This window comes from Hypanus sabinus, chromosome 25, assembly GCF_030144855.1.
Source record: "Hypanus sabinus isolate sHypSab1 chromosome 25, sHypSab1.hap1, whole genome shotgun sequence".
NCBI lineage: Eukaryota > Metazoa > Chordata > Chondrichthyes > Myliobatiformes > Dasyatidae > Hypanus > Hypanus sabinus.
Genome location: NC_082730.1, coordinates 47,954,104 through 47,979,291, shown reverse-complemented (window position 1 = coordinate 47,979,291; position 25,188 = coordinate 47,954,104). Strand labels below are relative to the sequence as shown.

The 25,188-nt window shown below is 41.2% G+C and overlaps 1 protein-coding gene across 1 annotated transcript in view; it reads left to right on the top strand.

Annotated features, from left to right (window-relative positions):
- Positions 1-963: 963 nt before the first annotated feature.
- The window catches only part of LOC132381304 (SAM pointed domain-containing Ets transcription factor), a 40,606-nt gene continuing 16,381 nt past the window's right edge, over positions 964-25,188 (top strand). Inside the window, exons 1-3 of the mRNA XM_059950683.1 lie at positions 964-1,411; positions 8,780-8,977; positions 24,539-24,586. Of these exons, the coding sequence (XP_059806666.1) occupies positions 964-1,411; positions 8,780-8,977; positions 24,539-24,586 (694 nt within the window). The remainder of the gene's footprint in view (positions 1,412-8,779; positions 8,978-24,538; positions 24,587-25,188) is intronic.

The window sequence follows — 25,188 nt, the reverse complement described above, 5'->3', positions numbered from 1 at the left end:
TCCTAATGAAATCACCAAGTGCCAAACGAGGGCCCAAACTTGAGGATCAACATGATCTTTTTCCATTACCTTGAAGCCTATGATCACCAATCCAAAAGACACTCCACAGACACCTCCACCACTTGCCCATCCTCACTCCGTATCATTAGATCAAGTACAGATTCCCTGTGCCTTTCTACAAACTGCTTCAGAGTATCCTCTTGAATGAACTTTATGAATATCTCCTTTGTTAGTCCCTTGCACTGAGGCAATCCCAGTCAACAGAGAAACTTAAAATCCTGCACTATTACAACCTTCTGAGATTGGACTATATTATTTATTCTTCTAATTCCCGCTGACTATTGAGATGATTAGCATGTAACCCCAGCAAACTGACCACCCCTTTTTTATTTTAAATTCAACTGATTTTGCTTCAGTGGCTGACATAAAATGAAAAACTACAATTTAAAAACTTCCATAAAACTATCTTTAAAGCAAAGACATGCTAGGCTTAAGAATGATCAATCCTGCTGTTCATCTTGGTGCCATCCAGAACTAAATCCTCTTCACTCAGTAAATGGCACAAGAATTGTTGCAAGAATGAAATGGGTGCATTTAATTAAAACTTGTGAAAGGAACGTCAGATGTTGTCTGTTTAAGTAGCAGCTTTTCTTTACACAAGAAAGAAACTGCAGTTTGGTTCCTTTATTTGGACTAACAGCCACACTTAACGTGATCAGCCATTAATATAAACTGACCCATGAGTAAAAGGCTCATTAAAGCCCATTCAGGAGTTACTGGGATATTTAAGTGACTGACTGACCCTGTAATCTCCTGTTTCTAGCTTAAAGCCTCCCAATGAGCTCAATGAGCAGCATTGCTGTGATGCAGTCAATATTCATCAGTTTATGGAAGGTGTTATTATGCTATTAAACATTTGTCTCTTCTGGATTTGCTGTAGATTTGAAGAGTTGGCTCGAGGTGATGGGCAGTGCTGGTCGTCGACAGACCATGCTACATCAGAATCGAACTGCGTTTGAGGATGCAATACTGACTAACCTGGAGAAACCCAGCCATCCCAAGGGCCTTGAGTGGACAGTGGTGGAACCATCCAGTAACCCCTCAACCCCTGATCGGACACTGCCCGTCTACTTGTCCTACTTTGACATGCTGCTAACTGAAGACTGTGCGTGGCTATCTAAGGGGTTGGTGGAGCATCCAGAAATGGACCACAGCTTGAAGACAGAGCAACACAAAGAGCCAGAACAATGTCCCATAGTGGACAGTCAGGAGCTTTGTGTGACCACAGAGCTGGACTATCAGAACGGTGTCCACATAGAAGAACGATCCCTAGAACAGGTTCAGACGATGGTGGTTGGGGAAGTTCTCAAGGAGATAGAAACAGCCTGTAAGCTACTAAACATTTCATCAGGTAAATGAAACTGAATGTTACTCAGATGACTAGGTTTAGCAGCTGGTAAGTCTAACCAATTCAGTTATTGAAACTTTTTCACATAAGCTGTCCCTGAGCATGAGTACATTCCTCTTGCAGTGTTAAACTAAATCTTGTTTTATCCTTCTCTCATCTGTGGTGCTCAACCTCACATCTTTTAAAATATTTTTGATATAAGTAGTTTTTATGGAATGATTGATCTTTGCACAGATAATTGGAATGTAATGTAATCACAATGTGGCAGACTGGTGTAATAATGAGTGATTGTAATAAGATGCTCCAGATTAATCCTACACCATGAAATGCACCTATCTTAGGTACCACAGTGCACTTATATACATTGTGTGCCATAGTTGACTGATCGACAATTTTATAAAATCATTTGTGTTGGATTAATGTGGCACATTAACACATGACAGATTGTTTCTGAACTACCATTTTGTAAGATGTAACCTCTTTCCATATTAGATTGATTATCTGTCTAGTTCTACATGAATACATAAGACGTTCACAGGTTACAAGGTTCTATCTTTGCTGGCTGATTTGGTCCTGTATTGCCTCATTCATGCTTTGTCCAGCTACATCTTATTGATCATAAACGGTGGGATATATTGAACATTCTCACAATAAACATTGGACTTAACAATATTTCAACAGCTGAGCTAATACTTGACTGTTGAACAACTTTATATGTTAGCTGCAAAAGCTTAATTTGAGCAGTTAATGACCTCATTACAATGGTTAGAGGCAAGTTAAATTATATGGGGACAATTTAAGAAGGAAGAACATTTATTGATCAAAACAACAACGTCAGGCACAGGAGGTGCTTCAGAACAATTTACAACAAAAGTAGATATTGAGCATATATGAATATCCAAGACAAACAGTGCATAAGGAAGACATTCAACTCCTTGTGGTAGTGACAACTCTTTCATAGAACAATTTAATAGTCCCATTCTCTGGTCTCTCCCCAATGCTCCATAAAATTCCCACTTTCAATATTTATTCAATTCATTTGTAGTAAGTTACTACTGAATCTTTTTAGTCACTATTCCAAGTAGTACATTCAACAACATAGCTGTTCATTTCATAAAATCTTCTACCAGTTAAATCTGTATCCTCTAGTTACCAAAGCTACTGAATGCACCCACTATTTTGAGCCACTGCTTTAAAAGCCCCACTGATTTCAGACAACAGTCAAACAGTCCCTCACAGCACTGAAATCCATGGGAGGTGACTGGGAAATGAAGTCTTTGGGCAGCTTCATTTAGAATGTTATAATGTCAACTGTGTACAGAGAGCATGTCAGGCAACACACAGTGGGCATTGCACCAGGGTCTGACAGTGTGCATGTTTCACATCTGACACTATGCTATGGGAATTGTCACTCTTCCTTGAAAAACAAATGAGTTGGGGGTTAATGATCAGTTCTAGCTAGTAAGCACAGCTTGAAGAAGGCACTTGGGCCTTATGTTTGCCTCCTATCTGAAGCAAAAGTGAACGGAGAGAAGCCACACCAGAGAACTGGGTCCATTTTCTATGTTGCTGTGTGGACAATTGGCCGATATATCTGACGCACCATCAATAACCCTTGGAGACAGGAAGTGAACGATAGGCTTTTATTAGCATCAAAAGGGACCAGGACATCTCGGAGACTGAGGGAGGAGCAGTGCCCCAATCGCCTTTATACAGGGGTCTGTGGGAGGAGTCACAGGAGCAGTCAGCAGAGGGGCGTGTCCAGACAGGTATACATAGTTTACCACATTATCTTACTCCTTTCTCTTTCCCCATTGCTAGGCATTTTTCTCCTTCATGCCCTCATAAGATTTATTTTTCATAGCCCTTGATCACAATGGCCTAATCCTTTAGAATTCATCCACTTGGCATATAGCATAAGTAACCCTGCAAGTGCTTTTATTGCCTTTGTGTCAGAATATCTGGGAAGATCAGAGCAAGACACATAAATAAAAGCATTCTGTGACAGAATTACGCATTGAAATCTGTTTCTCAATCCAAATTATGCTTAATTACCTGGACCTCAATCATCAGAATCTGACAGTTAGACCATTATACTGTAAAATGACAGGCCATCAGCCCATTGCGTCTGCTCCTTCAATTGATCTAGGTTGATTTATTTCCTCCCCAACCCCATTTTCCTGCCGTTTCCCCATAACCTTTGACACCCTTACTAATCAAGTACCTATCAACCATCGCTTTAAACATACCCAATGCCTTGGCTTTCACAGCAAACTGTGGCAATGATTTCCACAGATTCAACACCTGGCTAAAGAAATCCCTCCTCATCTCTGTTCTAAAAGGACTTCTATCCTTAGATGGTGCCTTCTAATCTTAGACTCTTCCACTCTTGGAAACACCTTCTGCATGTCTACTCTCTCCAGGCTTTTCAAATTATTCCAATTTTTAAAAATTTATTTATTTTTGTTAAATGTTGAAGATTCTACAGATCAATCATTCCTCTCTTCTATCTGCCAAATTGGGGCAGGAATTAGAATGAAGAGTTCTCCAGATCTTCAAGGAACAAAGCTTTTGCCTTGGACTCATGTCCAAAGGAGCACTTCTCATTATCCAAGCATGAAAAATAAAAGTTTTCTAACATTCTGGTTTCCAATGTGAGGTTTTAAGGTCATCTGCCTTACCATCACCTCACTAAGCATAATTTTGAACACTTCTATTTGATTCTTTGAATGTTCACCTTGCTTTTATTCTTCATCTCTTCTCAAGGGATCACAATGAGTGAGATCAACCCTCAAATATGTCATATGCTGTTCATCCATCATGCTGAATGAGTACTGAGTAATAATTAACCATGTAGTGTGTCATAGTCACATTTGCTCATAGTTGATACTGTGCACTCATAATCCAGCAAGAACCATTGGATAGCAATCAGCTGTTAAAAATACTTGGGCTAATGTATGCAACCAACCAATTTTAAACCATAGAAACCAATCATAAATTCCTCAAGCTGTGAACAAACAGAAGGAAAAATCTGTATGGCTCAATGTAGTCAACAAACTGCTTCTTGTCAGCATACTGGTCAGACAGCAAGAACCCAATTAATTTCTAAACTGTTAACTTGTTATCTTTTGATATATAAATGAAACCATGGCATTGTCACTTATTAAATCTTTGTTAGAAAGACTTGCAGTTACATGGAACTTACGACGTCACTTTCAGAATGCCCCAAATCAAGATACAGTCAAATACTTTCGAGTGTGGTCAAACTTTAACCACTACATCTATTATGCAAAGCAAACAGCCACAAACATTAATGTAAGAACGATCAGATAATCTGCTTTTCAGAATGGTTAACTGAAAAATAAAAATTGGCTAAAACACTGAGGCCTTGCTCAAAAACAGTGAAATGGGATCTTTTAAGCGAATTAAAGGTTTGGCTGATACATATACAAATGTCTCGTGATCACCATTTTGCATATCTCTTTGTCTGTGAGCCAGCCTCTGCATTTAACTTCAATTTACTGCTTTCAGTTCACAATCAGTATCAAAAGCTGGTTCATTAGAACTGAATTAATATCTGCTATCTTCACATAGCTCTAGAATACTCCCTAACACCGTTACATAACTATTAGAAGAAATAGGCAAAGTGGAAAAGAGATGAGTAGTTCTGATATTAAAGGATGGGATTAAAGTGATATTTAGTTCAGAAAATCATGAAATAAAATTAGATTAAGTACCAATAAGGCGGAAGAAAACGCTGGAATAAGTTATATATAGGCTTCCAACTGTAATGGAAATATAAATCAGAAAATTACACGTGCATTGAACAAACTTAAGATAATGTTTTTATGTCATCAAGACACTTTTAGATGAAGATAAACTTTTTTCCCAAGTTGCTAAATGTCAGCCATAGTTCAGAGCAGCTACAGAAGTACATGGGAGTAGAGGAAAAATTCAAGACTGTAAGTCTATTTTTTCATTCCATTATTGTTACTGATCTGTAATAAGAAACCAGCGGAAACTGGTAGGATTGACTTTATCTAAACTCCATTTATCCAGGGCCCAGGTATAGGTATAGGTGAGGTAATTTGAATATAAAGACAGATGGCAAGCAGTGATCCATTTCCTTTTGAGGTTTAGCAATACAGCCCAACCCTTAATAAAATGTTAATCTATCATTCAACAGGCTGGGGACACTGACTTGTTGAAACAATAATTTCCAGGTGGGCATTTGACCAAAATACTGTTGAAAAGGGTTTGGCTGACATCCTGAGGCTAACTTTAAAGTGCTTGTAAAAATGATCAACATTTTCTTCAGTTAGAGTGGTTGGAGAGTGGCAGTGGTGATAACGGGTGTACAAGGAACTAAACGCACTTACGTGAGAGGGACAGTGTTTATTTATCAGTGTGCAATTTCTGTTTCCTTTTAATGACGGTGAACTTCAGATGTGTTCATTGGACGTTCAACATTCAACTCTATTCAAGATTCAAGTTTGTTTATCAATTCTACATTGAAACATGTAGTGAAATGTATCATTTGCATTAACAACCAACCCAGTCCAGCATGTGCAGGGAACAGCCCACAAGTGACACCATGCATTCTGGCACGTGGCATTCCCACAGTGGGGCAACGTGAAGCAATGCAGGCGTTCTTGAGGATTGTGGCTTTTAACTGCAAGTCCAAATTTCTTTCCTTTTGACAATGAAGAAGGCATATGGCATGATCTTCATCGGACAGATAAGATTAGGCTAGGAGGAGTGTAGAGAAGGCTGTTGGTAGGGCTAGAAGGATTTGTTTTTAAAGAGAGATTGGATACGCTGGGGCTGTTTTCCCTAAAGCAAATGAGGTTGAGAGGTGTTAAGGGTTTATAAAATCATGAGGGATGTAGATAAGTTCTCTTTCCTAGCAAAGAAGATTCTAAAACCAGAGGGAAAAGAGTTAAGGTAAGAAGAAAGATGTCAAGGGGATCTGAGGAGTAAATACATTTTTCACATGGAAGATGGTGGGTAAATGGAATGAACTTCAAAGGAAGTGGTAGAGATGGTATGAATTATGTGTGGATGGGTGATGGTGCATTCTGTAACCTACTGAGTTCCACAAGCATTTTCTGTGTATTTCTTTGAAGCTTTCGGTTCAGTTGGTAGTTAAAGGTGAATTTGAATGGCCTCATTAGGCCATTCCTGTATCTCAGCATGTAGTTCCTTAGGGCCTGGCTCCTGCCTGTGATTTTCTTCTGCAAATGTGTTTGGATCAGGACCACAACCCTGAAGAGTCTCCTCCTCTTCAACTGCTGTACCAAGACTTCTGATGTGACACCAATGGCGTGAAGAGCCATTACTGAATGTATCCCTGCTCGGATCCAGTCAGTGACCAAGTTTAGCCACTGCTACATAGTGTCAGTAACTTAAAGGCATGCTCCTCTATAATGTCAACTATGAAATGGTGCTGATTCTCAAGCCTCACTGAAATATTAGGTTCAGTTCTGGACTTCGAGGCAAGCTCAGAAATTGGCAGAGTAGCAGCTTTTCCCGAGAGGGAGAGAGCAGAGTTTACCCAGTATTAGAAGGCTAATTTGTGGGGATTATTGGGAGAGATACTGGGAGTTTATTTTGATGGTATCAGGTTACCAAAATAAGAGTTATTTCTTTTCTAATCTTTAAAGGATATAAGCAGCTGGCTTTTACTAGTGTCAGTCATTCACAGAGGCAATAAGTCAGTAAACACTTGCTGAATTCATTATATTGAATAGTGTTAACATTCGTGTTAGTTATCATAATTATCTGTATTTGAGGAATTATCATATGATCTCGTGATCAATAGTTTATTGCGATTCTATTACACCTTTTCTTGAATGTTTTTCCAGAAACACAAAGACCACCTTCTTCTCCGTCCCTAGCCCATCCTGTTGAGCACTGGTGGGCATCTTGCTTTTAAAACAAGTAATATTCCAGCCATCACTTACTGAGAACCCTAAACACTGAGAAAGTGGGAAGCTAGTCTTTCCATGTACTTAATAAGTAGGAGAAAAAGTGATCTGGCATTTGCTGGCAAATTAGCATATCTGGTGTTATGATATTGTACACTATGATAGCAAAATCACCTTACCCATAATCCTCCTAGCATTAAAATATACACATTTCAAACTATACAACCCATCATATCTATTATTTTAATTTTGGCTTTCAATACTTTCCCTGACATCTACCTTCCAGTCCAATTCTTCTCTTGCTGAAGCGCTGTTCCAGCTCCCAGCTCCCTACAAATTTAGTTTAAACCCTCCCGTGTCACATTACAAAACCTCCTGACCAGGATATTGATTCCCCTCCAGTTCAGGTGCAACACCTCCCTCTTGTACAGGTCACACATTCTCCGGAAAAGGTTCCAGTGACTGAAGAACTTGAAACCCTGTCCCCTGCACCATCTCCACAGCCACTCATTCATTTTTGCTATCACTCCATTCCTACCTGCTGTAGCACTAGCCTGTGGCACAGGGAGTAATCTGGAGATTACTACCTTTGAGGTCCTTCCCTTCAGCCTCTTCCCTAACTCTATATGCTCACTACGTAGGACCTCTTCTCCTTTGTTGCCTAAGTCATTGGTGCCAATATGTACCAAGACCTCTGGCTGTTCACCCTCCCCCTTGAGAATTCCTGCAGCCACTCTGATACATCCTGGACCCTAGCACCCTGGAGGGAACAATTCCTTTTGTGGCCACAGAATCTCCTGCCTGTCCCTCTAACCATAGCCTGTCTCCCTATCACACCTCACTGCCTGACTTTACCCTTCCCGACTGAGCCTCAGAGATGGCCACAGTGACACCAGCCTGGCCTCTGCTGTTGTGCCCTGGTGGGTCATCGTGCCCCACTCCCACCTCCCGCAGCAATATTCAAAGAGGTGTACTTGTTGCTGATGGAAATGGTCTCAGGGGAACCCTGCATTAACTTCCTAATCCCCTTAGTTCTCCTGGTGAAGACTTATCTTCTCATTCCAAAGACACTTCAGTACTGCAGTGGAATGGCTGCTGAAATTGTTGCATTTAAGATTCTGGACTAATTACTACTGGACTGCTAACTAACACAGCTAGAAGTGATATGTGTTTGTGGTAACACATAAATTTTTCAAATTTAGGAAAATTATCTGTATTTGAGGAATTATTTGAGGATCTTATGATCGATAGTTTATTGTGATTCTAATTGTTTCAGTGAATATGTAATACAAGAAACAAACTTCAATCACATATTTTATGTAAATATAATGTACCCTTTAGATTTAGAGAATTATGTATACACTCTGGGCACTCATTTTATCTTGCCATTACCTTGGATTGATTTAGTTCTAGCAATTAATTCCATTGATTTGCTTGTTTTCAGACCCAATGGAGTGGAGTGTAGGAAATGTCCAGAAATGGATTTTATGGACTGAGCATCAGTACCGACTGCCACAGATTGGAAAATCCTTCCAAGATCTCAGTGGGAAGGAACTTTGCTCCATGTCAGAAGAGGAGTTCAGGCAGAGGTCTCCGATGTGCGGTGATATTTTATATGCACACCTAGACATCTGGAAATCTGGTAGGTTTTGGCAAGCGCCTACCCCACCTGCCAATCAAATTTGTTATAATGAGATAATTGTTATAGTGAGATGATGCTGCTTCCTTGAGTCAATAAGTTGAAAAATCTTGTTGTAAAAGGGCCTTCGGAAACACTGACAATCATATGATCGAGTTTTTTTTACTCTAATTGCCCCAATTTTATTTTGAACTAAATGGAGCTCAGTTACCTTCCAGAATTCGATTTACTGAGACAAGAAGGAAGATAATTCATGGCGTGTATACAAGGAGCTTTTCTGGGTCAATTAGATGAGGAACCTACTGGGAAAAATTTTAGATCTTGTTTTATTCAACGAGAAAGACTTGAAAGATGATTTTGCTGTAAAGAACCTGTTGGGAAACAATAACCATAATATGTTCAACAGTTTGATGCTGTGTTCAACAGTGATATTGATCAATCCAAAAGTAGTGTCTTAAATCCAAACAAACAAGACTATGAAGTCACTGTAGTTGATTTGGAGAACTAATTGAAAGGTAACAATTTAAAGAAATAATGCAAAAGAAATATGTTTCTAAGGCAAAAAAAATTATCCGATAGGAAAATTGTTTCAACTGTGGCTGCTAAGGGAAATTAAAGATGGTATTATGCCAAAGGAAGTGCTTTTTTTAAGGATACTAGAAATAGTAGAAGTCCAAGGATTGGAAATAGTTTAGAACTCAGCAAAGGAGAATCAAACTATTGACAAAGCAAAGCATGTTAGAATGTATGAGTACTGACAAGTGTTGAGAAACTCAGCATCTTGGGTATTGAACCATAACCCTAGATCCATACTGTGCATTGTGACTATGTATTCTAACAGTCGTACTAAAGTTGGTATCAGATTGTAAAGAATTAAAAACAGATGGTAGCATATTTCATAGATAGAGAAAAAAGAAAAATAAGTGAGACCAAATCTGGATTCTTTCAAACTGAGACAAGAGATTTTCTAAAAGGAAATGAGAAATTGGCTGAGAAATATCTTTTGTCTCTGGAAGAAGAATATGCAAAATCTAAGGAGGTTGGAAAGTTACTCATCTAAGGAATTCAGAAATAAGTTCCAGAGAAGTTGGTGAAAGCTGATAAGTTTGACACACCTGTTGATTTGCACCCCAGAATTCCAGAGTTTTGGATGTTCCGATTATCATCTCAGAGAGTTCAACTATTTCTGGAATCTTTCATGAGTTTGTGGAATATAAAGTGTGACCTACCCCAATACCCCGCCCCCACCTCACTGAAGAAAGGAGAAGGAGAGCCCACAGGGAATTTCTGTTAGTATAATGTAGGGGGTAGGGAAAATGCTGAAATCTATAACAGATTTTGCTCTAAACCAAGCACGAGGAAATCGGCAGATGCTGGAAATTCAAACAACACACACAAAATGCTGGTGGAACACAGCAGGCCAGGCAGCATCTATAAGGAGAAGCAGTGTCGGCGTTTCAGGCCAAGACCCTTCGTCAGGACTAACTGAAAGGAGAGATACTAAGAGATTTGAAAGTAGTGGGGGGAGGGGGAAATGTGAAATGATAGGAGAAGACCCGAGGAGATGGGATGAAGCTAAGAGCTGGAAAGGTGATTGGCGAAAGTGATACAGAGCTGGAGAAGGGAAAGGATCATGGGACAGGAGGCCTCGGGAGAAAGAAAGGGGGAGGAGGGAGCACCAGAGGGAGATGGAGAACAGGCAGAGTGATGGGCAGAGTGAGAGAGAGAGAAAAAAAACCAAACAACTGAATATGTCAGGGATGGGGTAAGAAGGGGAGGAGGGGCATTAATGGAAGTTAGAGAAGTCAATGTTCATGCCATCAGGTTGGAGGCTACCCAGCCGGTGTATAAGGTGTTGTTCCTCCAACCTGAGTGTGGCTTCATCTTGACAGTAGAGGAGGCCATGGATAGACATATCAGAATGGGAATGGGATGTGGAATTAAAATGTGTGGCCACTGGGCGATCCTGCTTTCTCTGGCGGACCGAGTGTAGGTGTTCAGCGAAACGGTCTCCCAGTCTGCGTCGGGTCTCACCAATATATAAAAGGCCACACCGGGAGCACCGGACGCAGTATACCACACCAGCCGACTCACAGGTGAAGTGTCGCCTCACCTGGAAGGACTGTCTGGGGCCCTGAATGGTGGTGAGGGAGGAAGTGTAAGGGCAGGTGTAGCACTTGTTCCGTTTACAAGGATAAGTGCCAGGAGGGAGATCGGTGGGAAGGGATGGGGGAGACGAGTGGTCGAGGAAGTCGCGTAGGGAGCAATCCCTGAGGAAAGCAGAAAGGGGGGGAGGGAAAGATGTGCTTGGTAGTGGAACACATCTCTCCCATTTCCTGCACATCTTTCCCTCCCCCCTCTTTCTGCATGTGGAGACTCAGTTACCTAGCTCATTTGAAACAGAGACTGATAGACTTATAGATCAGAAGGACATCAAGGGATGTGATTTTGTAAATGACACTGAGATCAGCTACAAGTTTGATAATCAGCAGAGCAGGTTTGTAGAGTTGGCTGGTCAATTCTTGGTCCTATTTCTTATATTCTTTTGTAGTTACAAAGAGAGAAGGGCAAACTAACCGATTAACATTCATAACAAAGGAAGGTCAGATTTGAGAAGTGACAAGGACTACCAAGAACACCAATCAGAATTAGGTTTAATATAATGGGCATATGTTATGAAGATTGGAGCCTCATCATTGGAGCCTCCCTGCCCTCTATTGTGGACCTGTACTCTTCCAGGTTGATGAAGAGGGCGGGGAACATCATAAAGGACTCCTCCCATCCTGCGCACGGACTGTTTGAACTGCTTCTGTCTGGTAGGCGCTTCAGATCCCTCCAGACTAAGACTAATAGGCACTGGAGAAATTTTTTCCCTACTGCGGTCACTTTGCTGAACAGTTAACTGCCAGTTAACTGTCGGCTAACTATTACTTGGATTGCACTACATGTATGTATAATCTATATTTTCATTTATATTTATCATCTGTTATGAGCAGAGAGACAACATCTGCCAGAAGTAAATTCCTTGTATGTGTACAGGTACTTGGCGATTAAAGTCTGATTCTGATTCTGATTCTGATTGTTGTTTTGTGGTAGCAGTACAATGCAATACATAATAAGAAAAGGTATAAATTACAATAAGAAATATATATATGTATATTTAACTTACTTAAGTAGTGCAAGAAGAGAGTAAAAACATGTGGTAGTGTTCATGGGTCAGTTTATTGTCGGTTCAGAAGTCTGATGGTGGAGGGAAAGTAACTGTTTCTAAAACTTCATCTGTGTGTCTTCAGGCTCCTGTACCTCCTCCTTGACGGTAGCATGTTAAAAGGTCACCTTTTAAATGCTCAGTTTTAACCCAAATTAAGTGCTTCTTTTGTAAAGGAAAAAGCAAACTGCTGGAGGAACTCAGCATTTGTGGAGAAAATGGGATTGGCAGCCTTTTGAATTGAGACCCTGCATCAGGTCCGAGAATGTAAAGAAGAGATGGTCAGTATTAAGAGCTGGTGAGAGCAAGGCAGGAGCTGGCAAGCAATAAGTGGATCCAGGTGAAGACAGGCTCATGTACAGATGGAGGCAGATGGGGTAGGAAGGGATAGAGATAGACATCTCCCATCTTCATGAATTTTAGCTGTCATTGCCCAACAACCTCTTATCACCCTCATCCTAACTCTTTCTGTAATACTTCAATTTTCACAAACTTGTTCAATGACCAGCTGAAATACTTGTCCCTATTTGCTAACCCAAATATTTTTTTCTAACTCATCTTATTCCAGTGAGAAAACCTTAACTTGTTCTCAACTATTGCAAGTTCTAATACTGGTAAAGGGTTCAATGAGATGAATCTTGGATAGTGAGCTGAATTATACTGGTTCCCACACATTTGTGCTGAATAGTATGAATTATGTTTTTTTTTAAATTTCATCAAAACATGATACATTCTGGTAGAAAATGGCACGGAATAATTTAAAGTGCTGAATGTAATGGGGTATGGCTCACAGGGCTGGCATTACTCAGAGAGTCAAATTGACCACTCCATTGTTTTATAAATCAAGCTACAACAGTGAGAACTGATGGCGCGAGATGACCTCACATTCAGTGAAGAAGCTGGCGCTGGAAACAACAGACTGTGTAGTTGATCACCTTCTATACCTCGTCAGAAGTTGAAGGAGTGTAAGCAACTTTACACTAAGAGTAACTGCAAATAGAGTCCTATCTATGAATTCTGTTTAGACCATAAGACATAGGAGCAGAATTAAGACATTTGGCCCATCGATTCAATCATGGCTGATCCTTTTCCCCCTCCTCAGCCCCACTCCCTGCCCCTCTTCCCGTAACCTTTGATGCTGTGGCCAATCAAGAACCTGTCAAACTCCGCCTTAAGTACACCCAAAAACCTGGCCTCCACAGCTGCCTGTGGTAGCAAATTCCACAAATTCACCTCCCTCTGGCTAATGAAAGTTCTCCACATGTCTGTTTTAAATGGATACCCTTCTATCCTGAGGCAGTGCCCACTTGTCCTAGACTCCCCCACCATGGGAAACATCCTTTCCACATCTACTCTGTCTAGGGCCTAGACTCTAGGCCTTTCAACATTCAAAAGATTTCAATGAGATCCCCTCCATTCTTCTGAATTCCAGTGAGTACAAGCCCAGAGACATCAAACGATCCTCATACGATAACCCTTTCATTCCCAAAATCATCCTTGTGAACCTCCTCTGAATTCTCTCCAATGCCATTGCATCTTTTCTTAGATAAGAAGCATAAAACTGTTCACAATACTCAAGGTGAGACCTCACCTTTATTCCATAAAGCATCAGTAACACATTTCTGCTCTTGTATTCAAGAACTTTTGAAATCGATGCTAACATTGCATTTGCCTTGCTCACTGCCGACTCAACTTGCAAGTTAACCTTCACATCTTAGATTTTTGGATTTTCTCCCAATATAGAAATTAGTCTGCACATTTATTTCTTCTACCAAAGTACATGACCATGCAATTTCCAACATTGTATTTCATTTGCCACTTTCTTGCCCATTCTCCTAATCTATCTAAGTCATTCTGCAGCCTCTCTATTTCCTCAGAACTACCTGCCCCTTCACCAATCTTCGTTTCATCTGCAAAGCTTGACAACAAAGCCATCTATTCCATCATCTAAATCATTGATATACAGCATAAAAAGATGTGGTCCCAACACTGACCCTTGCGGAACACCACCAAGTCATTGGCAGTCAATCAGCAAAGAACCCTTTTATTCCCACTCACTGCCTCCTAACAATCAGCCAATGCTCTAACTATACCAGTAACTATCCTGTAGTACAATAGTCTTTTAACTTGGTAAGCAGCCTCATGTGTGGCTCCTTGTTAAAGGCCTTCTGAAAGTCTAAATATACAACATCCATTGCATCTCCTTTATCTACCCTACTTGTAATTCCTCCAAGAATTCCAACAGGCTCATCAGGCAAGATTTTCCCTCAAAGAAACCACACTGCCTTTGTCTTATCTTGTCCGGTGTCACCAAGTACTCCATAACATCATCCCTAACAATTGTCTCCAACATTTTCTCAAACACTGTGGTTAGGCTAACTGGTCTATAACTTCTTTTCTGCTGTCTCCCTCCTTTATTAAAGAGTGGAATGACGCTTGCAATTTTCCAGTGCTCCGGAACTATAATAGAATCCAGTGATTCTTGAAAGACCGTTACTAATGTCTTCACAATCTCTACTTCTACCTCTTTCAGAACCCCAGTGTGCAGTTCATCTGGTCTGGGTGACTTATGTACTTTTAGGTCTTTCAGCTTTTTGAGCACCTTCTCTCTTGTAATAGTAACTGCACTCACTTCTCTTCCTTCACATGCTTTAATACCTGGCACACTGCTAATGTCTTTCGCAGTGAAGACTGATGCAAAATACTCATTCAGTTCATCTGCCATCTCCTTGTACTCCATTATTATTTCTCCGGCCTGATTTTCTAGTGGCCCTATATTGACTCTCATCTCTCTTTTATTTTTAACAGACTTGAAGAAGCTTGTTCTGCCACCTTGATTCTGTTGCTAGCTTACTTTCATATTTTATCTTTTTCCTCATCATGATTCTTTTAGTTGCTTTCTGTAGGTTTTTAAAAGCTTCCCAACCCTCTATTTTACTGCTAATTTTTGCTTTGCTGTATGCCCTCCTTGTGCTTTTACGTTAGCTTTGACTTCCCTTGTCAGCCACAGTTGTACTGTTTTGCCATTTGAGTATTTCCTTCCTTTTAGAATACATCTATCCTGCACCTTCCCCATTTTTCCAGAAACGCACACCATTGCTCCTCTGCTGTCGTCCCTGCCAGCAGCTCCTTCCAATTTACTTTGGCCAACTCCTCTCTCACACCACTGTAATTTCCTTTACTCCACTGAAATACTGCTATGTCAGACTTCACTTTCTCCCTATCAAATTTCAAGTTGAACTCAATCATATTGTGATCACTCATTCTCCTAAGGGTTCATAGAGACATGGAAACATAGAAAACCTACAGCTCAATACAGGCCCTTCAGCCCACAAAGTTGTGCTGAACATGCCTCTACGGTAGAAATTACTAGCCTTACCTATAGCCCTCTATTTTACTAAGCTCCATGTACCTTAGTAAAAGTCTCTTAAAAGACCCTATCGTATCCGCCTCCACCACCATCGCTGGCAGCCCATTCCATGCACTCACTACTCTCTGAGTAAAAAACTTACTCCTGACATCTCTGTACCTACTCCCCAGCACCTTAAACCTGTGTCCTCTTGTGGCAACCTTTTCAGCCCTGGGAAAAAGCCTCTGACTATCCACATGATCAATGCCTCTCATCATCTTATACACCTCTATCAGGTCACCTTTCATCTTCCATCGTTCCAAAGAGAAATGACTGAGTTCACTCAACCTATTCTCATAAGGCATGCTCCCCAATCCAGGCAACATCCTTGTAAATCTCCTCTGCACCCTTTCTATGGCTTCCACATCCTTCCTGTAGTGAGGTGATCAGAACTAAACACAAGTACTGAGCACGGTTCTTTTACCTTAAGCTCCCTAATCAGCTCCGGTTCATTACATAACACCCAATCCAGTATAGCTGATCCCCTAGTAGGCTCAACGACAAACTCCTCTAAAAAGCCATCTCATAGGCATTCAACAAGTTCACTGTTTTGAGATCTATTACCAACCTGATTTTCCCAATCCACCTGCATGTTAAAATCACCCATGATTATCATAACTTTGCTACTTTGACGTATCTTTTCTATTTCCCACTGTAATTTGTTGTCCATATCCCAGCTACATTTTGGAGGCCTGGATAGAACTGTCATCAGGGTCATTTGTGAATCCTATCTCCTATCCTATGTCACATCTTTCTAATGATTTGATGCCATTTATGCCAGATCCATGCCACCCCCTGTGCCTACCTTCCTATCCCTCCGATACAATGTGTAACCTTGGACATTCAGCTCCCAACTACAACCATCCTTCAGCCATGATTTTGTGATGGCCACCACATAATAACTGGCAATCAATATCATTGACCTTATCTCTTATACTCCATGCACTCAGCTACCTTTCTTGATTCTGCATCCCTAATGCACCTTGCTGGTGCAAATTTGTCTGATCATCCGCCTGCCCTTCCTGACTGCACGCCATCTTTTTTTTAACCATCCGTCCTTTGCTGAGTCCCTTCACTCTGGTTCCCATCCTCCTTTATAGACCCTTACGTTGCTGAAAGATTGGTGGTAGTTATGTCTTATACAGATAATAATTTTTACATTCACATTGCACTTTGAAATTTATAAGGAGCATGAGAGGATGTGCTCTAGCAAAGTGAGAAAGATTGTAAATGTATTATGAGCAATTGTGTACCCAGGAAGATCCAGTGCCTTTACATTAGGCATTAGGAGTACCTTTACACCAAGACATGTGAATGATTATACACCATACATAGTCAAGAATTTTCAAATACTCCTGAAGGAAGATGATGGCAGCAAATGGACTATGGACTTTTTCTTCAGTATTATAGTTTTGTATATTTTCTGTTTCTTGCCTGATCTTTCTTGTTTTTTTTTGTGTAGGGAAAAGTGAATTAGGGGGTCGATGTTCCTGTTCCATTTCTGTTGTTTTTTGATGTGGGGGAAGGGGATTTGGGGATTGGTGTTTGTGTCGCTGTTCTTTTCTTTCTTGGTTTCATGGCTATCTGGAGAAGAAGAATTTCAGAGTTGTATACTTCGATAATAAATGAACCTTTGAACCTTTAAACAGCATGCTTGTGTGGTGGCACAATAGTGCAGCTAGTAAGGAGGTGTCACCTCACAGCAACTGAGACCTTGGTTCAATTCTGACCTCAGGTTCGGTCTGAGTGCAGCTTGCACATTCTTTCTGAGATCAATTGAGATTCCTCTGGGTGCTTTGATTTCTTCCCACATCCCAAAGATGTGGAGGAAGGTAAGTTAACTGAGCACTACAATTTGCCCCTAATGTGTAGGTGAGTGGTAGAACTGGGGGAAAGTTGATGAAAATATGGGGAGAAAAAAAAGATGAATGTAGCATTAGCTTAAATAGGTTATTGATGGTTGGAATGTAGTGTATGGGCCAAGGGGCCTATTTCTGTGTTGTATCTCCATTTGACTCTGTGATCCATAGCATGTGAGGCATGCTCAGAGTGTGAGCTTCTTCACAGCCAGCAATCTGTGTAACTTTCCAACCTCAGTGGGAGAAACTTGCAACTTGGCACTAAACAGTATGAGTAACTTTACTTATACATGACAATGCGAATACTGTGTGCAGCAGTGCCCTGTGAACAACCTCACCCACAGGGAGTGCAAGTTACTTCATACTAAATTCTGTGAGTAAACTTCCGAAACTGGGTGTGAAACCTACCTGTAGCAATGCTCAACCCAGCCGTCAGCACTCAGAGCTCCAGGAACCTGGGTTCAATGCTGGCCTAAGGAATTGTTTGTGTAGATTTTGAACATCCTCCCTTTAATCAAGGGGATTCTGTTGGCAACTCTATTTTTTTTAACACATTCCAAAGGCTAATTGGCTACTATATATTACTCTTTGGTTTAATAAGTGGTAAAAGAATCAAAGGGAATTGAAGGCAAATGGGTTGGAAAACTGCTGGGCAAATAGGAGAGGGGGAATGGAACTAATGTGTGAACCATTGCTTTGTTGAAAGTTAGCATAGACACGATGGGCCAAATGGCCTCCTATATTGTAGTAGGTAATGTGGGAAAGTCACCTTTGAGGAGAATGCCTAGTCTCTGCAAAGGGAAGTAAGTGTGCAAGAAGGGGGTGGATGTAAAAGATGAAATGGAGTCCTTTCGTGAGCAGAAAGGTAATGCTGAAAGAAGAGACTCCGCAAACGCTGAAAATCAGCAACGCACAAAATTTTGGAGGAACTCAACATGACAGGCATCATAAATGGACAGTCGGTACTTTGGAACTAGAAAAGAAAGGGGCAGGAGCCAGAATAAGAAGATAGGGGAAGAGCTGGCAAGTGATGGGTGAGTCCAGGTGAGGGGGAAGGTAGATGAGTGGGGATTGGTGAGAGGGCATCGAATATTTATTAAATGCAGTTATACCATTAAATATTTGTATACAGTGGGATGTTGAGACACAGGAAATAAACATACAGTTTCAAGATCACAATAAGCAAGGAGGTAGACTAATGATCCAAGCTTGTCCCGCTTTTCAATATGATCCTGGCCAGTCCATGCTGGTCCCAGCTTGTCTGCCGTGCCAGTTCCCGTTAACCTCAATCTTTCAAATGCTTATCTCCACCTTAAAAATATCTAACTATTTGGCATCCACCATCCTTGGGGAACAGAAAATTCCAGAGATTCACAATGTTCTGTGAGAAGAATTGTCCGCACACGTGGGTTTTAAGTGATTATTATGTAGCCATGTCCTGTTGTTCGTGACTATCCCTCCAGTGCAAGCGTCTCAACCCCTACACAGGATCTTAGATATTTAAATAAAATCATCACTTATTTTTCTAAACTCCAAGGAATACTGACTCAAACTGTCAAGCCTCTCATCTCGGGAATTAGCCAGGTGAATCTCGTCTGGATGCATTCAATTCTTCCATTTCCCTTTTTAGGTAGGCTAGCAACTAGAAGGCAAATGGTATTAAAATAGGAATTGGAATTGATTTATTATTGGTGTAATGTGTATTGAGATACAGTGAAAAGCTTGTCTTGCATTCTGTTCATACAGATCAAGTTATTATGCAGAGCATTGTGGGAGAACAAGATAAAACAATAACAATGCAGAATAAAGTGTAAAAACTACAGAGAGAGTGCAATGCAATGAGGTGCAAGATCATAACAAGGTTGGATGTGAGGTCAAGAGTCCATCTTCTTGTACTTGGGAAAAATTCACTAGTCTTAAAGCAGCAGAGCAACAACCTGTCCTTGAGCCAGTGGCTTTTGCATTTCTTCCCTGAGACAAAGAATGTCCAGGTTTGGTGGGGGTGGGGGGGATGTGGTTGATTATGTTGGCTGCTTTACTGAGGTAGTGAGAAGTAGAGAGAGTTTGTAGAGATCTGCTTTATGTGGGCTTATTGCCAAAATAGCAAAATCCTTCTGAAGCTGTGCAGGCTGTAGTGAGAATTCACCTGCAATATTGTGGCAGCCTGGAGTCAACTAAACTGCAGATCCTTAGAGGGATCACTCTGTGAGAAGGAAGTGAATGACACTGGCAAATGCTAACTGGAATTCATAACTGTAAGAAGGAAGTGAGAGACTCTGACCAATGGGACGGATCGAGAGAAGCTCTTTCATCCTGCTGGAGACTGTGGAACAAGGGGGCATGATTTAACTAGTGAGAAATGGGATGAGGAAAATTTCTTGATGCAGAATGTTACAAGGCAGTGGATATCTTGTCTCCAGGTACCCATGGAAGCTCAGCACAGATTCTGTAGACTGAAGAGCTTGCTTCCGTGTTGTATGACTCTGAGATTCTTGAAGCCATTAAGGTCGCTGCCTTACAGCAACAGTGACAAGAGTTCAGTGCTGACCTTGGAAGCTGTCTCTGTGGAGGCCACGTGTTCTTCCTGTGAGTTTCCTCACGGTTCTTTGTTTCCTCCCAATGATGTGAAGATTGGAAGTGTAAATTGCCTCTGGTGTAAGGGAAGGAGTCGTTGAGAATGTTGTGAGAATTTTAAGAAAAGATTAATGTAGGATTAGAGTAAATGGGTTGGGAAGGCAGTGAGCCAAAGGGCCTTTTACCATGCTGTACCTTCTCTATGAAATGAGAATCCAGCCTGAAACTGGTCTTGAAGCTTTTGGTTGGGTATTAATTTACTTAACAGCAGAGAAGTTACAAGGATTCAAACTCTGTTTCTATCTGGTTCCTGCACTGTAGAAAATAGAGCAGCTATTTCAAAAAATTGACTCAAAAAATTCAGCAGATGCCGGAAATCTTGAGAGCCACACACAAAATGCTGAAGGGCTTCAGCAGGTCAGACAGCACCTATGGAGGGGAATAACCGGTATCATTTCTGTCCAAGTCCTGATGACCTGCCAAGTTCCTCCATTTTTTTTGTGTATGATTTCAAGAAGCGTGACATAAAAGTGTACAGCATAACCTTAGGCAATGATAGCAACTCTGTGTAAGCAATGTGGAGAGTGTAGTAGGTAATCTTTGTCTAGGGATCACTGCACAACATAAACAGAGCAGTGAGCTGCCTCTCACTAGAGCAGTAGATAATCTACTAGATTACTGACATTGAAGCACCAGGCATAACTGGGAGAACTTTTTCCAAAATGTCATACAATCCAAATCATGTCTGGCCAGTTTCTGCAGAGTTCTTAAACCTTGTCAGCGAGTAGTTCTGAAATGAATACTTATACACAGAAGAGATCATTCAGCTCATCACATCCAGATTTGCTCCCAGGAAGCAATTCCATAATTCTAATCCCTTTTTCCTTATTTCCCTGTGGCCTGCAACTTATTCTCTCACACATGTCCATCAACTTCTTCAGAATCAGAATCAAAGTCATGAAAATTGTTGTTTTACAGCAGCACTACAGTGCAAAGCATAAAATATATTATGAATTATAATAGATATATATCTTAAAAATAATTTGGAAAAAATAGCGAGGTTGAGTTCCTGAAGGGGAAGAAGCTGTTCCTAAAATGTTGAAAGTGTGTCTCCAGGCTCCTCCCTGATGGCAGCAGTGACAAGAGGGGATTTCCTGGGTGAAGGGGCTTGTTAATGATGGATGTCGCCTTTTGAGGATGTCCTCAATGGTGGGGAGCTTGATGCCCATGATGGAGCTGGCTAAGTCTACAATCCTTTGCAGAATTTTCTGGCCCCTCCATACCAGGTGGTGATTCAGCCACTTCAAATGCTCTCCATAGTACATCTGTAGAAATTTGCTGGTTTATTAGTCTTCAATTAACCTTCTCTAAGGAGAGTAGACAATTTTATTATTATTGCATCTTTGGTTAGTAGGAGCACAACAGAGCACTCAGAGGAACGCATGTGATTACAGGGTGATTAGTAGTCTGCTGAGGGCCCTGATGGTGTACCTGGCAGGGCATTGGAAATCTGTGCTATCCAACTGGTGGGAGTGTTCAAGAACACCTTCAATCTCTCACTGCAGAGGCTGGAGGTTTCCACCATCTTCAAAAGGCTGAAAATGATACCAGTGCCCATGGAAATCAGGGCAAGCTGCCTCAACAACCATCTCGCAGTTGCACTTACATCTACTGTGATAAAGTGTTTTGGGAGGTTGGTCATGGCCAGAAACAACTCCTGCCTCAGTAAGGACCAGAACCTGCTGCAGTTTGCCTATTGCAACAATAGATCTACAGTTGATGCAATCTCACTGGCTCTCCACTCTGCCTCGGATCACCTGGACAATAGCAATACCTACATCAGGCTGCTTTTTATTGATTACAGCTCAACGTTCAACACCTTCATACCCTCAGTTCTAATCATCAAGCTCCTCTCTCTGCAACTGGATCCTTGACTTCCTCAACAGGAGACCACAGTCAGTGTGGATCGGAAATTACTTCTCCTCCTCGCTGACAATCAACAGTAGTACACCCCAAGGATGCGTGCTTAGCCCACTGCTCCACTAAAAGTTCAAAGTAAATTTTATTAGCAAAGTACATATATGTCGCCACATGCAGCCCTGAGATTATGTTCTTGCAGGCATGCTCTGCAAATCTATAGAATAGCAACTTTCAAAGGGTCAGTGAAAGATCAACCAGAGTGCAGAAGACAACAAACTGTGCAAAAGCAAATAGAAATAAATTACAATAAATAAATTCATGAAGAACAAGATAAAGCATCCTTAAAGTGAGATAATTGATTGTGGAAACACCTCAATGGATGGGCAAGTGAGTGTAGTTATTCCCCTTTTGTTCAGGAGCCTGATGTTTGTGGGGAAGCAACTGTTCTTGAACCTGGTGGTGTGAGTCCTGAGGCTCTTGTACCTTCTACCTGATGGCAGCAGTGAGAAGAGAGCATGGCCTGGGTGGTGAGGATCTTTGATGATGGATGCTGCTTTCTTATGACAGTGTTTCATGTAGATGTACTCAATGGTTGGAAGGGCTTTACTTGTGACCTATTGGGCCAAATCCATTATCTTTTGTAGGATTTTTCATTCAAAGGCATTGGTGATGCTGTACCCGGTAATGATTCATCCAGTCAATATGCTCTCCATTACACACCAATAGAAGTTTGTTAAAGTTTTAGGTGTCATGCTAAATCTTCACAGACTCCTAAGAAAGTAGAGGTGCTGCCATGCTTTCTTTGCAATTGCACTTCCATGTTGGGTCCAGGATCGACCCTCTGAAATAGTAACACCGAGGAATTTATTCCAGTGAGAAGGTGTTCAATACTAGATCTGCTATTCCCTTGTGTAATTTACAGGTTTTTTTATTATTATGTATAGCAAAGCAAGAAATCTCACAACATTTGCAAGTGATATTAAACCTGACTCTGGTCCTTATTCTCAGAATGTGCATTGATGCACCCAAGCTCGGGGTCAAATCCTGATCCCTGGAGTTGCGAAGCAACAGCACCATTTGCTTTTCTGATTCCATCCCCAAGGAAATAAAATAATTATTGATTTTCACATCTCCTGTTGTTGAAAGCAATTGTAGACCTTTTCAGTTCTTTCCAGAATTCCCAATCTGCAATTTAAGGATAAGCCTAAAGAAACCGCAGTTAGCAGCCTAGAATACACATCACAGGGACAGTAAGAAAACAAAAATAGACCAACAATGCAAAGTTTGTATGTGGACTCCATTAAGCTGAATGCCCACGAGACATTGTGGTTCGAATAGCTGTCTCCATTTTTGAAGGTGCAATAGCTTGATTGTTGATGCTTCAGCAAATGAAGATCTCGATCTATAAATTCAGGCAGTCATCATTTTATTATGTGTTCACTAATTTTGTCAGCTCCAGACACTGTCTATTTTAAAGAGGATTCATCAGATTTTTCTCCCCCACACTAAACTCGAGTGTTATCATCTATGGGTTAATCCTATTTTCTTCAACGTTCGTAAATCTCTAAGCTTTGGAGTACCTGACTGGACTTGAGAAACTTAGTTTCTGAGAGCTGTAATGGGAGGCAGTATGAAAACAATCTTTTTGTTCCTGGACGTGTTATGTGCCTTCGTTGAGTCTGCACAATGACAGCAGCAAAAGGTTCAGTGCAGTGGCAGCAATGTTATTCTGCAAATGACCTCCAGGGGGTGTGCAAGAGCAACACAAGGCTTTCTCTCTCTTCACTTTTGGGAAGGCCCAATTTTAATGATTCAGAAGCAAATTCAAATTCAGATTCATCTATTTATCACATGTACAATGTGGCATACAGTGAAAAACATCATTTACATTAACAACCACAACATGAGCATGTGCTGGGGGCCTCCTGTAAGTGTTGCAATGCCAACCCAGCATGCTCACAATGTATTTACACCCATCCCATGTGGTTAGATAGAGACTGAGGAATGCTGCATAAGGGAAGCCTTGGTCAAAAGTTCACACTATATAACTACCCGATCTCACTCTTTATCACTGAGTGGAAATGCTAAAGCTGGGCACCATGGAGGTGTAGCGGTTAGCACAATGCTATTTCAGCGGGGGGGGGGGGGGGGCGTCGAAGTGTGGAGTTCAGTTTTGTCGCCGAGTGTAAGGAGTTTCTACCTTCTCCCCATGACCATGTGGATTTCCTCTGGGTCCTCTAGTTTCCCCCCACAGTCTAAAGATGTACCAGTTCGTTGGTTAATTGGTCATTGTATATTGTCCTGTAATTGGGCTAGGGTTAAATAGGGGGCTTCTTGGGTGATGTGGTTCATTGAACCAGCAGGGCCTGTTCTATGCTGTATCTCTAAGTGAAATAAAATAATTAAAAGGCAGTTTTGGTTCACTTAGCAGAAACTGCATTTAAAATGTAAATCATTTGCTGTGATGTTCTTTTAAAACCTTGAGGTTAAGAAGCACATTATGGGGAGAAGGAATATTGGGTAGCAGATGTTAAAGGGCAGGTTGCATGCTGAGTAATGATTATTAAAGCAACGTGTTTTCCTTTTGTTTTTAGCTGCTTGGATGAAAGAGAAGTCATCTCCTGGAGATAACAGATATAATGGTAACATGCTCCTCACAGCCGCTGAACACTCCATCTGTACGTAACCTCCCTTCCTATTAATAGAAATAGATCCATTAAATCTAGCCCATCCTGGTGTACTTGCAATGAGATCCTGACCAGCACTGCAACAGCATTGTAGTAACTCTTTTAGAAGCAACTTGAGCTTCAAAGTTACCTGTTGTTCCTGATCAATGGAAATGGAACTGGGCAATGTAGAGGACCCTGTCATTAGGAAGTGGAGTCAGCCTTGCAATGGCTGCTCTGAAAAGGCACAATGCCATTAAAAGGAATACCATTTCATTTTATTGCAAGGTCCTAGGGAAATGGAAAAAACTGCTTTGATGCACCATCAATAACTCACACTGAGACGTAGGCGAGATATCGGCTTTTATTGACTGGAAGAAGGAACCAGGAGTGAGTGTCTATCATACAAGGTCTTGGAGTCTGAGGCCGAGCGTCAGGCCGCAGGTCTCCTTTATACAGGGGCCTGTGGGAGGAGCCACAGGAGCAGTCAGCAGGGGCGTGTCCTGACAGGCACATAGTTCACCACATTCACCCCCCCTTCGTTTGAAAAAGTCCTCATGTGGCGAAGGTTCTTACAA